We start from the raw sequence: 15,544 nt of genomic DNA on the forward strand, positions 1-15,544 counted from the left end.
ATAGCTTTGTAATATAATTTGAAATCAGGAAGTGTGATGCTTCCAGCTTTTTTGTTCTTGCTCAAGATTGTTGTAGCTATTCTGGGTCATTTGGGTTCCATAGGAATTTTACCAATGTCTTTTCTATTTCTGTGAAAAATGCCATTTGAGTTTTGATAGGGATTGCATTAAATCTATAGATCATTTTGGGTACTGTGAACTTCTTAGCAATTTTAATTCTTCCGATCTGCAAATATGGGATGTCTTTCTATTTATTTGTTGTCTTCGGTTTCTTTTGTCAATATTTTATAGTCTTCATTGTGAAGATCTTTTGCCTCCTTGGTTAAACTTATTCCTAGGGCCCTATCTTTGTAATGTATGTGTCAGAAAAGTTTTGAAAGCTACTGAGATGTAAATTTATGTAGAAAATCTAGGCCAGGACTCAGCAGAAGAGGTCCTCAAGTGAAAACTTGTTTTATTTTGTTATTTCCAAGTTCAGTAATAATATATGCCTAAAAGCAGTCAAACTTAAGGGAAAGAAATCAGTAATTCAGACTGCCTAATCATTGTGCCAGTTGATAAATTAAGAAGACTACATTTTGTCCACACACAAAAACATAGTAATTTAACCTGCTAACAAGGAGTCTGTTATTTTTGACATGACATTTTCCTGATTCTATTTTATTTTAGTTAATTTTAAGAGAAAGGGAATTCAGCATCAGTAATGAATTTAAACTTTTATTACTTATCTAACTTTATTCAGTAATTAATACCAACTTTTTCTTTTTTGTTTTAAAGTTTATTTTTTGAGAGAGAAGGAAAGAGCCCGTTTGTGTGCACATGCATGTGTGCACGAGTGTGAGAGGAACAGAGAGAGAGAGAGAAAATCTCAAATAGGGTGACCCCCTGTGTGGGGTTCAGTCTTAAGAACTGTGAGATCATGCCCAGAGCCAAAACCAAGAGTTGGAAACTTACCTGACTGAGCCACCCAGCTGTCCCAGTACTGTATTGTAAGATTATGGCAGTCTTTGTGTCTGAGGGGAGAGAGCCTGAGAGAGCTTGAGAAATTGCCTGTTTTGTTGAAATGTTTATGAACTAATAACTAATGTTTTCTGTACCATACTTAATTTTATTTCCCTTGCCTTGATAGCTCATTACCGACTTGTGCTTGTTGTTTCAAATAGCAATTATGTTTAGTCAAAAGCCTGTCACCATTTTCATATATTATAGTATGTGGTCAGGTCTTGGTAATCCCAGCTGGTAGTTTTTTTTGCTTTCTTTTACCTGGGGACCCAGTGAACAGGGGCAGATATAGAAGCTGCTGAGGATGACATTAGGCTTTATTTATTGACACACTTAAAATTTTTTCTGAATCCCAATCTATACTTGTCCTTGATGGCTTGTGTTGACCTAAGACAGTGATAACTTGTAATTTGTTTGAGCCTGACTTTGAGGACGGGTTATAGTATTTTTTTAGGAAAAATGAACATTTATATTTGGAAGAAACAATAATATTTTAAACTGTATGTATATAAATCTTTTTACAGTTTTGAACATATATAACATTTACTTATAGTAAAAAATAGATATCTTTTACTATTATTATTACTTTGAAGTTAAAGCAGTAGATCTTGGCAGGCAGCCTAAACGGGTAGTATTGTAGAGATTTAAATAACTTTAAGAATAGGGGGGCCTGGGTGGCTCAGTTGGTTAAGCGGCCGACTTAAGCCTAGGTCATGATCTCGCTGTTCCCGAGTTACAGCCCCACGTTGGGCTCTGTGCTGACAGCTCAGATCTTGGATCCTGTTTCAGATTCCCTGCCCTCTCTCTGTCCCTACCCCACTCATGCTCTCTCTCAAAAATAAATAAACATTAAAAAAATTTAAATAACTGTAAAGAATAATCTATTTTACGGATACTTTGTTGTAATTATTTTTTTAAACTAACGATAAGGAAACAAAAGCAATTATTATATTTTTGAAGTTTGTTTTGAGAGAGAGAGAGAGACAGTGTGAGTGGGGGGAGTGGCAGCGATAGAGGGAGAGAGAGAATCCTAAGCAGGCTCCACACTGCCCGCACAAAGCCCGATGTGGAGCTTGAACTCATAAAACCACGAGATCATGACCTGAGCCGAGACCAAGAGTCAGACTCTTAACTCACTGAGCCACTCAGGTGCCTGAGTGAAGCAAAAGCAATTAAAGAAAGTTCCTGAAGTGCCATTATTAATAGTCACCTTGGTGTTACGTATATGATCTGAATATTTGATGCTTGATATTCATCAGCTGAGGAGAATTCATATCCTACCTCCCTCCCTGCTCCCCTGAATTATTGAACCGTCTTCTGAAATATTTCTCTAAATTTAAGTAGCAGTCTTACTTTAGCATATATGTGTATTAATTTTCAGTTTTGTCGCATTTTTACTCTATATTCTGTATGGTGTTTGTTCTAAGATACAAAAACATAATTTGATAATGAGAATCCCTAAGTAAATAATTAGATAGTAAGGAAAATTCTTTTGTATAGAAACCTATTAGATCTCCATTATAACAGTACTTGAAAGAGAAGAAATGTTTCCATGAGTGTAAAAAAGGGAAGGGAGCTAGTATATAGTATTTTTCATATAATCATAAATTTTTTCATATGTGAATGTTTCTATATGAACACGATCATTCAGATGAAAGAATTTTTATATATAAAATTTCATTTGAGCATTGTTATAAAGAAATTTGTAACTTTTTGTTATCCAACAAATGTAATTATATGTAGGATAGTACCTGCTATCAGTTCTAGGATTGTGTTGATCTAACTGATTCTGTAGATCAGGGGATTGGCAAAACTTTTCTATAAGGGCCAAATAGTAAATATTTTAGACGTGTGGGCTATGTGGGGCCTCTGTTAAATTTTTTTTCTTTCTTTTTGAAGCAATCCTTAAAAAATGTAAAAATTATTTTATGTTACTGGCCTGTAAAACAGTTCAGAGACGGTTATTTGGCTTACAGGTTATAGTTTGCCAATCCTACAGATGAATTAAACTTAATCATTCAAGTGTCATTTAAAATTTTAGGGGCGCCGGGGTGCCTCAGTCGGTTAAGCGTCCAACTTTGGCTCAGGTCATGGACTTACATGAACTCGCGGTTTGTGAGTTCGAGCCCTGCATCGGGCCCCGTGCTGACAGCTTGGAGCTCGGAGCCCGGAGCCTGCCTCTCTCTCTACCCTTCCCCTGCTCATGCTCTATCTCTCTCTGTCTCTCAAAAATAAATAAATGTTAAAAAAAATTAAAAAATATTTATATTAACCACTTTACTGGAAACCTTTTTCAAATCTTTTATAAACTTGGATGCTTTTTATTATGGAAAATATCAAATACATACAAAAATAGAATATGGTATCACAGATCCTTATATCACCAAACTTTAAAAACTACCAACATACTGCCAGTTTTATTTCATCTATACCTCTCTCCCTCATTAGTTTGAGTCATTATATAATGACATAATATTCACAAATATTTTCAATATTTTTTGTTATCTTTTTTATCCTTTTGCCAATGCCATACTATCTTGTAAGTCTTGAAGGCAGGTAATGCAGATCCTCCAAATTTTCTTCTTCTTTGTGTGTGTGTGTATTGTTTTTTTGCCTTTCAAATAAAATTTAAAGTTATTTTCTTAGTTTCTAGAAACAAGCCTGCTAGGTCTGGTCTTGTCTCCTTTCTTTCTTTCTTTCTTTCTCTCTTTCTTTCTTTCTTTCTTTCTTTCTTTCTTTCTTTCTTTCTGTTTATTTACTTTTGAGTGACAGAGAGAGAATATGAGCAGGGGAAGGGCAGAGAGAAGGACACAGACTCTGAAGCAGGCTCCAGGGTCTGAGCTGTCAGTACAGAGCCTGATGCGAGGCTGGAACTCACTGGCTGGGAGATAATGACCTGAGCCGAAGTTGGACACTTAACCGACTGAGCCACCCAGGTGCCCCCCCCCCCCCCCTTTTTTTAATGTTTATTTACTTATTTTGAGAGAGAGAGAGACAGAGGGTGTCAACAGAGGAGGGACAGAGAGAGAGTCACCCAAAGCAGGCTCCAGGCCCTGATGCAGGGCTTGAACCCACAAACCATGAGATCATGACCTGAGCTGAAGTCAGACACTCATCCAGCTGAGCCACCTGGCCTCCCATCTTTTCTTTTCTTTTGATTGTACTGACTGTATAGATTAATTTCAGGAGAATTAACGTCTTACTAGTAGTTACTTGATCCATGGGCATGGTATAGCTCTCCATTTGTTTAGGCTTTTAATTTCTTACATCAATATTTGGTAATTTAAATGTACAAGTTTTATATATCTTTTGGTAAATATATTTGTAAATATTTCTTGTTTTTTGCGGTTATTGATGTTTTTTAAATGCAGATTTCCGATTGTTTTTTTGTTAGTACCAATATATATACTAGTATAGTACTATACTAGTAACCTTAGAAAGTTAAAACATGAGAAAAAATGCCTTGGCTTGATATATTATGTTAAAAATTCCATTAATCTTGTGGACATGTCTTTGTGGTGTGCTTTATTATCTGTAGGAGTGTTACTCTCTTCTGTTTTCTTATTAAAACTTTGTATGGGAATTGACCAGAATCCTCTTTAGGCATCATTTCTTCAAATTTTTTTTCTTGCCTCTCATTCACACCTCCTCCCTTTCTGAGATTCCAGTTTTCTGTTAATTTGTATTTAACAAATACAAATACAACTGAGGGATCTTTTCCTGTACCATTTTTATGAGGGTTGGGCAGGCTAGCTTTCCTGGGTTTATGGCTTTAGGACTTGTCTTCTGTTGTTATGTAGTATTTAAGAAATACATTTTCTGAGACCTTTTCTCTCCTTTTATATAGAGTAGGATTTTTCACCCTCTGCAGTATTGGCATTTTTGAGTTAGATGACCTTTGCTGTGAGGGATCAACCTATTCAGAGTAAGATGTTTAGTGGCATTCTGGCCTCTATCTATTAGATACCAGTGATGAACCAATGGCACCTCTCTTCCCCCCAGTTATGGTAACTAAAAATGTTGCTAGGCATTGTCAAATGTCCCTGTGGAGTCAGAATCATCGTAATGCTACACTGTCTTTTCTTTGCCTCTAATGGCTCTTTACTGTTTATTTTAGATTTCTCCTCCTTCCAGTTTCTTGCTTTGTTTTAGAAAGGAGCTTTCACTTTTTTTTTTGAGATTTCTGATATTTCTTTGATCCTCTTACATTTATCTGTGGACTCTTGCATATAGCCTGTGAAACTCTCCCCCAGTTTTGATTGCTGTTCCACTCGGAATTGGATTCCTTAATTTGAGGAAGGGAGCAGGAAGTAGTACCTATGGGCAGTTTGATTTCTGGATGGTCTGGCTTTGGGACTGTCCAAAATTTTTTTTCATTTTTTTCTTCGTATTTCTGATACCATGTAGGTCTTGGTACTATTGGTATTTGGTCCCCTCTGCTCATATTTTGGGGTCCATGAGTAATACATAGTCATTATATTTGTTCACCATGTTTTATTTTGATTTGGTTTGGTTTGATCTGTTTATTTAATTCTCCTAGTTGCTTTATCTTTTTGGAGGGAAGGTTATTAAAAGTATTAAAATATTAATGTTAAGGATGTTAATATTATCAAAGTGATATTAAAAAATTGTCTCTTTCATCACCAAGTTGCCCAGACTGCCTGTCTTCTTAAAATGTGTAATCTAAACATGATAAAAGGAAATGTTTATTCACTCTTTTCTCAGTCTACTTAAAAAAATTTTTTTTAATTAAAAAACTTATTTCTAGTTGAAGGATAGGTGATATTAATTTTAGGTGTACAACATAGTGATTTGACAATTGTATATATTAGGAAATGCTCACCACAATAAGTATAATTACTGTCACCATACACAATTATTGTAATACTACTGACAATATTTCCTGTGCTGTACCTTTCATTTCTGTAACTTGTTTATTTTGTAACTGAAAGTTTGTACCTCTTTTTTTATTAAATGTTGTATCTTAATGTTTATTTTTGAGAGAGAGAGAGAGAGAGTGCATGTGTGTGTGTGTGTGTGTCTGTGTGTCTGTGTGTGTGAGCAGGGGAGGGGCAGAGAGAGAGGGAGCCACACAATCCAAAGTAGGCTCCAGGTTCTGAGCTGTCAGCACAGAGCCTGGTGCAGGGTTGAAACCCACAAACCGTGAGATTATGACCTGAGCCGAAGTTGGACGCTTAACCGATTGAGCCACCCAGGCACCCCTGAAACTTTGTACCTCTTAATCCCCTTCACTTATTTTGCCTATTCCCTCACCTTCTCCTTCTGACAACTACCATTTTGTTCTCTGTATATTTGAATCTATTTCCTTTTTTTGTTTTGTTCATTTTAAGAAAACATTTTAAATGATGGGTGGACTTGTGCCTGGACTCTGAGGAAGGCCTAGAGAAGGAGAGGCTGAAAATGCAAGAGAAAGATGAAAAACAGATGGAAATATTTGTGCTCTGGAGTGACCAGAAGGCTTGGATACCAAAGTATTGGTAGAGGGATGAACTTTGAATAGGGGAAGAGAACAGTTTGTCTGACAGAAGAGGGAAGGAGATGAGATTTTATTTTATTTAGATATGTTAGTTTGCAAAAGGTTGCAGTTAGGAAACTGAGGAATGTCACATCTGGTATTTTCAATTTGCGTAGTAAACTTTATGTAAAGTTATTTGCTAAAGAAAATGAAGTAAGTATAGGGGACTTGAGGAAAGTAGTAAAGATTTAAAATGGTGATGGTGTAAAATGAGAGCAAAATCTAACCAGAAGCATGGGTGTCTTAGTGATGGTAAGGACCAACCCTGGGCTAGACCTTAAAATATAAATTTGAAAGATGCCAGTTTTGTGATTTAAATATTTTTTTCAGCTTCATGTTAGCAACTGAGATGTAAGAGCTTAGAAGGTGGTTGTTTGTTTAGACCTAAGATTAGCATTTTGCAGGACAGGAGTCAGAGCTTCACACGGGAATAATGTTAAGGAATGAAAAAAGAGTGGTTCAAGGGATTCACTCTGGGGTATAGACTGGGTAGGGAAGGAAATCACACCATTCAGGTGTTGATGAGCTCGGAGAAAAGGAAGGATTCAGTGGAATCCAGGTCTATTAAATTTCAGAGCTAGAGAAATTCTGTTTTATTGTAAAGACCATGTTATGGCTGTGGGATTGTAAAGCTGGGAAAAAATGTTGGAGTAAGAAAGTTCAGAAATGGTGGGAGTATGTTGTGATACGTAGCGCATTGTAGATGAGGAAATTACCTGTGATGATGGCAAGAGTTGGGTTGAAGGGGGAAGTGTGAATCAAATAGGTAGATAAACAAGAGGATCTAACTGTAGATGGCAACAAAAAGGGTTCAGGCCAGTATTGTAAGAATGGGGAATAAGGGTGGTTTGCATGAAAAAAGACAACCAGGGGCTTCTAAAGTTTGTTAGTGTTTGTTATTGGTGGTGTAAATATCAGGGGTTGGGCAAAACTTGTTTTTTAAAGGGACAGACAGTAAATGTCTTATACTTTGCCACTCACATGTTTCTGTTGCGTATTTTTATTTATCTGTTTGTTTATATAACCCTTTAAAAATGTAAAAACCATCTTTGCTCATGTGCCTTCCCAAAACAGGCTGCAACCAAAGATTATAGTTTGCTGTCCCATGGATTATATTCTTTAAGAATTATCTGTGACCAGTTGTACTTTTTTGTGATTAACCAATGATACTTTACTTGGGAAAAGTTTGTAACTATTTTATTTACTAAGTAACTATCATTACTTGAGTGACAGTAGTTTTGGAAAGTGTAAGGAGATTATATGTATTCATTTTAAAGATACCGTTGGTAGTGTTGTTTTACACTTCTTAGTATGGTAATTACGTTTACGTTTCTGAACAAAATTTTTACTTTTTGTTGTGGTGGATTCAAGTTGAGTCAGCAGATACTGGAGTTATTTGAAGCATGTCAGCAGCAAGTAAGTGATTTAAAGAAGAAAGAACTGTGTCGAACACAGCTGCAGAGAGAAATTCAGCTCTTATTTCCACGTATGTTTTCCTATTTTGCATGCCCTTTACATATATATGTTCCTATTTAAAATTTTAAATAATACTTTATAATCTGTTCTATTTCTCTAGAAAGCAGACTTTTTTTGGTTGGGTCCTCTTTAAATGGATTTGGTACTCGGAGCAGTGACGGTGATTTATGCCTAGTTGTTAAAGAGGAACCAGTAAGTAATGAAACATTTATTTCAAAAGTTAAATTTCATATAAAAATCATTGAAGAAAAAAAACTTGTTTTTTGTTAATTTTTTTTTAACGTTTATTTATTTTTGAGACAGAGAGAGACACAGCATGAATGGGGGGGGGGGGTGCAGAGAGAGAGGGAGACACAGAATCGGAAGCACGCTCCAGGCTCTGAGCCATCAGCCCAGAGCCCGACTCGGGGCTTGAACTCGTGGACTGCGAGATCGTGACCTGAGCTGAAGTCGGACACTTAACCGACTGAGCCACCCAGGCGCCCCGAAAAAAACTTGTTTTAATTAGTTCTTTGGATTTGTTGTTCATATTAATTCAGGAAAACCCAGGAAATGCTTCTTTCTCTTTTAAGGCATATGCACATGCACACATAAGCATAACGGGGATTTTAGCATTAATTTATTTTTAAGTTGTTAAAGTGAGATGGCTTCACTGTGTTTTTAAAGAGCTCTACCTCTGTTTGCTTGGATTGGATATGTTGCCAAGATGCAACAGACATGAAGAGAATGTGTCAGTATTATCTTGATATAGTAAAACCTTGGATTGTGAGTAACTTGTTCTGCGAGTGTTCTGCAAGATGAACAAACATTTATTTAAAAAAAAATTATTTTAATGTTTATTTATTTTTGAGATAGAGACACAGCATGAGTGGAGGAGGGTAGAGAGAGAGAGGGAGACGCAGAATCCAAAGCGGGCTCCAGACTCAGCTGTCAGTACAGAGCCCGACGCAAGGCTCAAACTCACGAGCTGTGAGATCATGACCTGAGCTGAAGTCGGACGCTTAACCGACTGAACCACCCAGGTGCCCTGATGAACAAACATTTCTAATAAATTTTAACTTGATTAACTAGTGAGGTCTTGCAATACTTGTAGTACGTGACACCAAATGTCACGTGATCACAAATGAGCCAATGGTTCTTGAAATTCGCTTTGACATACAAGTGCTTTGGATTACAAGCATGTTTTTAGAATGAATTATGTTTGCAAACCAAAGTTTTACTGTATTTCCTTTCCATTTAAATTATCAATGATTCTTCTTTTAATCTTTTCTCCCCCCTTGAAAATGCTACGGGGTTTGGAGTTCTTATTTTGGGAATACACAAAGGGATTTCATTGACATTTAAAATATTTTTTAAATATTTTGGCTTGTTTCTTTTTATTTTTGTTTAGCAACCAAATTTTGTTATTTAGTATTATGTTTGTTTGAATTTCCTGTTAACTGATACTCTTGTGTGTCCTTAATACAACAGTAATCGGTGTTCACTAAGCTGACTTGAGGCAGTCTCTTTAATATGCCGAAGTCTCTTCTGAATTACCCAAGATTAATTTCAGTATAATTTTAATGTGCTTTATTATATTCTGCCTCTTTAAAAATACAAAAATACCTACTGAATGGTAATATATATTTTTATTTTATTATTTCACTAATAAAATTGGCTTATAATTACTGCAAATCAGAAAGAGATTTATTCCAGGAAAGAAACTCTGACACTTTTCTATGCTTTGCAATCATATAAAGGAAAAAAAAACCCTCAGAAATAATAAACATAGTGAAGAATACTAGAGTTTTAATTAAATCTCTCATGCAGTTAGACTCTTTTCAGCCACATCACACCAATCCTCCATCTGGTTCATATGTTTGTGTTGTGTTGTCAGAACTTGTCCTTAAAGCAGCTCACAATGTAGATAGGGAAATAAAACATGTTACAGAAAGTTAAAATTCTGTTTGTTTTTCTAGGAGAGGATTACTTTATGTGCATTTTTACTAAAGTAAGAAAATGACATAAGAATTTTGATATTTTTTAAATTTTGCTTTAAGTTTATAATTAGGAATTGATTTAGGAATGTTGATGTGAAAGCATAGAAGTTGACATTTTCTATAACATAATTTAGTGTATATTGAAAAGTAACTTGAAAGAAAAGTATGCTTTTTTTCTTTGTTGAGAAACATTAAGAAAATAAAACATTGAATTTAGAAAGATAGTGAAAAAACACTTTATTTTTAACTTTTCAGTGTTTTTTTCAGGTCAATCAGAAGACTGAAGCACGGCATATACTCACCTTAGTCCATAAACACTTCTGTACCAGACTTTGTAAGTCTCATATGCCTCAAGTTCATATGTCATCTGACATAACTATTTAATATGTCTTAATATGTCTCTTACTTTGTTTTCTGATAAGAATTGTTTATTTTCTGGTCAGGATAGACATAATGTGGATCCTTTTTTCCCAAATGAATTTTTTTTAACTTGATTAAAAAGAGAACAATTCTTTATTGAGATAATCCCACTACATGCACTGGGGAATTCAAATGTATATAAGCTTCATTTGTTTTCCTCAAAAGATTATAGGCTGTTAGGGAAGCTACAGCATTAAATGAATAGCTGTAGTGTATAGTATCTGTGAAAAGCCAAGAAAGTGATACAGATAAAGTCTTATGGGTATTCATGTGAGGGAGTGAGAATTTCATCTGTTTCGCAGTGACATGCAATTTGTGACATCACATTTTAAAATCACTGAACATGAAGCCCAAGTGAATTATTCCAACAGAAAGCAAATTATTGACTTAGGCCACTGTATTATAAGATTTTATTCTTTGAATAATCTAGCTAAGCACATTTAATCCACATGTGTTAAGCCGTCATAATTTATTTTAAACTTCCACAGAATATCGTAGATTGTTGAAGTCACACTCGCCACGTGATGTTGGAAAGAGATGTGTTCATTTATTCAGCCAGATAGTACTTATGTGTCAGGCTTTGAACTGGCAAATTCAAAGTCAAGTGACCTGTTACTGCCCATGAGCAAGTTATAAACTGTTGTTGGGTAGAAATCAAGTGATTTATTTTAGTGGACTTAAGTTTTCACATCTGTAAAATAAAGGAGTAATTCATACCTTAAGTAGATTTTTAATAGCTATTATTAACGTCAAATACTAAAAATGGAGGGAACCTTAGAGATCATTTAATTCAAAGGTATTTTTGGTTGTTATTTTTCATAGTTAAGGAGAATGGTGATTAGTGGATTCAGTAATTTGCCTGAGGAGTGTAGTTTGTTTTTTGGTGTCACAACCTGCACCTGGAACTTGAAACTTTTAACTCTTATTTTTCATTAAACCTCATTGAATTCCTGCCTACAGATTCTGTTTGAAGCTTGACATATTTTATGATTTTGGTGGTAAAAGCATTATAACGGGAAAATTTTTTAATTCTGGTATTATGTTTTTCTTTATAACATTAGGAAACTGCTCCTTTGGGAAGAGTTGGCAGTTTCTTTTTTACATATTTCTGTATTTTCCTAATTTTCTATAATGAACATGTATTATTTTCAAAAAATATTTTTGTGCTTAATGGAGTAAAAAATATGTATACATGTATTCTTCCTCTTAGGGATCATATTTATTTAAATGTATCACTATCCCATGTATCTATCATGTTGCAGGCATTTCCACATTTGAGACTCTTTGTAAATATGATATTTATGGCTGCTGTAAGATTCTGCCTTATGCTATAACAGAAATGAGCTATGCTCCTGCCAGCCTAGATATTTTTCCTGCTTATAATGCTCTGATGAATTTCTTTATAAGTATTATTAGATATTAGACCACACTTCTGAATTTTAATATAAAGCCCTCTAAATGGTATTGGAATTTTCAGTCTTAGAAGAATTTGATAATGTCCTTTCTTTGCGATCTTAAAAGACTGTGTTTTCATAAACTGTTTTAGCTTAGTAAGAAACCATTTTTTAAAAATATACATTGGAACACTATGAATTTGAGAAATATTTACAGATATTCATATTTTATCCTTCAGCTGGCTACATAGAGAGACCTCAGTTGATTCGAGCAAAAGTGCCAATTGTGAAGTTCAGGGATAAAGTCAGGTAAGTAATTATTGAATTTTCCTTTTTCAGTCATTTTAGATCATTTTTACATATTCTTTTGATGTAGATAGTTAAGTGTATGCTACAGCATAACAGCTTATCTTCATCAGTTTTTAAAACTTTCTTGATTTGTCTTGGAGATGATTTTTTAGAATAGTCTGAGCAATTCTTTATGCTTAACTGTGCTTAGTTATTTTGCTTGGTATTTCGAGTGTTTAAAACTATCCATTTTAAAGAATATATATATTTACATTTCACATTTTTAAATTATCTTTTGCCTTTTGGAAATGTAATATACTCTTTAGAACATATCTTAATTGATGAGATTTGATGTATGTTTATATCAAGGGAGTTGTTATAAATATAATTATATCTATCTGTACACTCTACCAGCCTGGGTTCTGAATTTCTTATGGGCATTGGGATTGGAATCTTTTATACAGTATCTGAATATAAAATGTAAATAGGTGTTGACTGTTCTATTGGTTAAAAAAAATTTGTTGTTCCCTAAAAAAGAGATAAGATTGTGATAAATTAGGTTTTCTAGCCCAGTTTTATAAAATACTGAAATGGTTTACATAAATGTAAGTGTAAAGTGTAAATATATATACATAAGTGATCCTTATTATTCATGGATTCTTTATTTATGAATTTGCCGACATGATGATATTTATTTTGTAACCCCCCAAATTAATATTTCTAGCACTTTCATAGTCATTTGTAGACATTTGCAAAGTGGAGAAAATTCTGAATCATTGAGATTAAATAATGTGACATTCTGCCTTCCTGTTTCTTCTCTTATGTATAAACAATTATTCTTTGCAGAGTCCATTTCCATGTTTTTTGTATTTTGTTGCTTTATATAGGTGACTTTGCTCTTTTAAATGGCCCCCAAGCATAGTGCTGAGTTACTATCTATTGTTTCTGTGTACAAAGCTGTGATGTGCCTCATGGAGAAAAAACTTGTATTTGATATGCTTTGTTCATGCATAAGTTACAGTGTGCTTGGCCATGAGTTCATTATCAGTGAATGGGGTGTCTTTAAATGGAAACACATAAAACAAAGTTATGTAGGGGCGCCTAGGTGGCTCAGTCGGTTAAGTGTCTGAGTTCAGCTCAGGCCATGATCTCGTGGTTTGTGAATTTGAGTCCTGCGTTGGGCTCTGTGCTGACAGCTCAGAGCCTGGAGCCTGTTTCGGATTCTGTCTCTCTCTCTCTCTCTCTGTCCCTCCCCAGCTCGTGCTCTGTCTCTGTCTGTCAAAAATAAATAAACATTAAAAAAATATTAAAAAAGCAAACAAAACAAAGTTATGTATTAATCAATTGATGAAAATGTTTTGACTGAAAGCTTGTGGGAACCTAACCCTTTGTTTCCACTGTTTTCATTGACTTTATAGAAAATAAATACTGCAAATGATTAGAATTGACTAAATATATATGTTTTAAACAAATCCTTAGATATATGCCTGGTTCAAACCTTCTCCTCCATTCATTTAAATATCTGTCCAATCTATAAGTATTTGAATTTTTTTCAAATAACTAATGGTAGTTTTCTTTTTAAAAAAAAATTTTTTTTGATGTTTATTTATTTTTGAAGGAGAGAGAGACAGAGTGTGAGTCGGGGAGGGGCAGAGAGAGAGGGAGACACAGAATCTGAAGGAGGCTCCAGGGTCAGCTGTCAACACTGAGCCCGACGACACGTGGCTCAAACTCCGAGACCGCGAGATCATGATTTCTGCTGAAGTCAGACACTTAACCGACTGAGCCACCCAGGCGCCCCAATGGTAGAGTTTTCTAAAACACTTTATGGGAGATAAACTAAACACAAATAAAATTATTAGCTTATTGTAATTATTTTTTAAAATACATGGTTGTGGGCCCCCTGGGTGGCTCAGTCCATTAAGCATCTGACTCTTGATTTTAGCTCAAGATGATCTCACGGTTCATGAGTTTGAGCCCTGCATTGGGCTCTGTGCTAACAGTGAGAAGCCTGCTTTGGATTCTTTCCCTCTCCCTCTCTGTCCCTCCCCCACTCGTACCCCTACCCCCTCTTTCAAAACAAATAAATAAACAAAAAAAAAAGTAAAACCCACGGTTGTATTTTTTTTTATGTTTAAAATTTTAATTACAGTGTTTTTAACATTCGGTTACATTACTTTCAGGTATACAATATAGTGATTCAACAATTCTATATATTACTCAGTGCTCATCATAATAAGTATAGTCTTTAATCCCCATCACATATTTCAGTCATCCCCCTACCTATCTCCTCTCTGGTAACCATCTGTTTGTTCTGTATAGTTAAGAGTCTGTTTTTTGGTTTATCTCTCTTTTTTTTTTCTCTTTGTTTATTTATATATTTTTTAATTCCACATTAGTGAAATCATACGGTATTTGTCTTTCTCTGACTGACTTAATTCACTTAGCATTATACTCTAGCGCTATCCATGTTGTTGCAAATGGTAAGATTTCATTCATTTTTATGGAAGAATAATAGTCCACTTGTGTGTGTGTGTGCATGTTTATATATATCACATCTTTCTCCATTGATGGACATTTATTTGTGTATCTTTGTCTTTGATGGATATTTGGGCTGCTTCCATAACTTGCCTATTGTAAATAATGCTGCAGTTATCATAGAGGTGCATATTTCCTTTCAAATTAGTGTTTTTGTGTGATTTGGGTAAATACGCAGTAGTGCAATGACTGGATTATATGTTAATCCTATTTTTATTTTTTGAAGAATGTTTATACTGTTTTCCACAGTGACTACACTAGTTTGCATTCCTACTAGCAGGACACAAGAGGATTTTTTTTCCTCCACATCCTTGCCAACACTTACTATTTCTTGTTTTTTATTTTAGCCGTTCTGACTGGTGTGGTTTTGATTTGCATTTCCCTGAAGATGAGTGATACTGAGCATCTTTGTCTACACATGTAGAAAAATGTTGCTATGCCAAATTTCTGAGAAATTACTGCCTGTGCTCTCTTCTAGGATTTTTATGGTTTCAGGTCTCACGTTTAGGTCTTTAATCCATTTTGAGTTTATTTTTGTATATGGTGTAAAAAAGAGGTCCAGTTTCATTCTTTTGCATGTAGCTGCTCAGTTTTCCCACTACCATTTGTTGAAGAGACTGTCTTTATTTCATTGCATATTCTTGCCTCTTTTGTTGAAGTTCAGTTGACCATATAATCCTGGGTTTGTTTCTGGGCACTCAGTCCTATTCCATTGATGTATGTGTGTATTTTGTGCCAGTACCATACTGTATTGGTAACTACAGCTTCGTAGTGTAACTTGAAATCTGGAATTATGATACCTCCAGCTTTGTTTTTCTTTTTTGAGAATGTTTTGGCTATTTGAGGTCTTTTGTAGTTTTATACAGATTTTAGGATTATTTTTTCTAGTTCTGTGAAAAATGCTGTTGTTT

At 34.8% G+C, this 15,544-nt stretch overlaps 1 protein-coding gene across 2 annotated transcripts in view; it reads left to right on the forward strand.

The window, feature by feature from the left end:
* Positions 1-15,544, forward strand: part of TENT2 (terminal nucleotidyltransferase 2) — a 70,213-nt gene that overhangs the window by 18,271 nt on the left and 36,398 nt on the right. Inside the window, exons 6-9 of one of the 2 annotated variants that reach the window (XM_007079809.3) lie at positions 7,910-8,024; positions 8,115-8,206; positions 10,249-10,327; positions 12,047-12,116. In XM_007079809.3, coding sequence (XP_007079871.1) covers positions 7,910-8,024; positions 8,115-8,206; positions 10,249-10,327; positions 12,047-12,116 — 356 coding nt within the window. The remainder of the gene's footprint in view (positions 1-7,909; positions 8,025-8,114; positions 8,207-10,248; positions 10,328-12,046; positions 12,117-15,544) is intronic. The other variant, XM_007079810.3, reaches the window with a different exon arrangement.

The sequence above is a fragment of the Panthera tigris genome, chromosome A1, assembly GCF_018350195.1.
Source record: "Panthera tigris isolate Pti1 chromosome A1, P.tigris_Pti1_mat1.1, whole genome shotgun sequence".
NCBI lineage: Eukaryota > Metazoa > Chordata > Mammalia > Carnivora > Felidae > Panthera > Panthera tigris.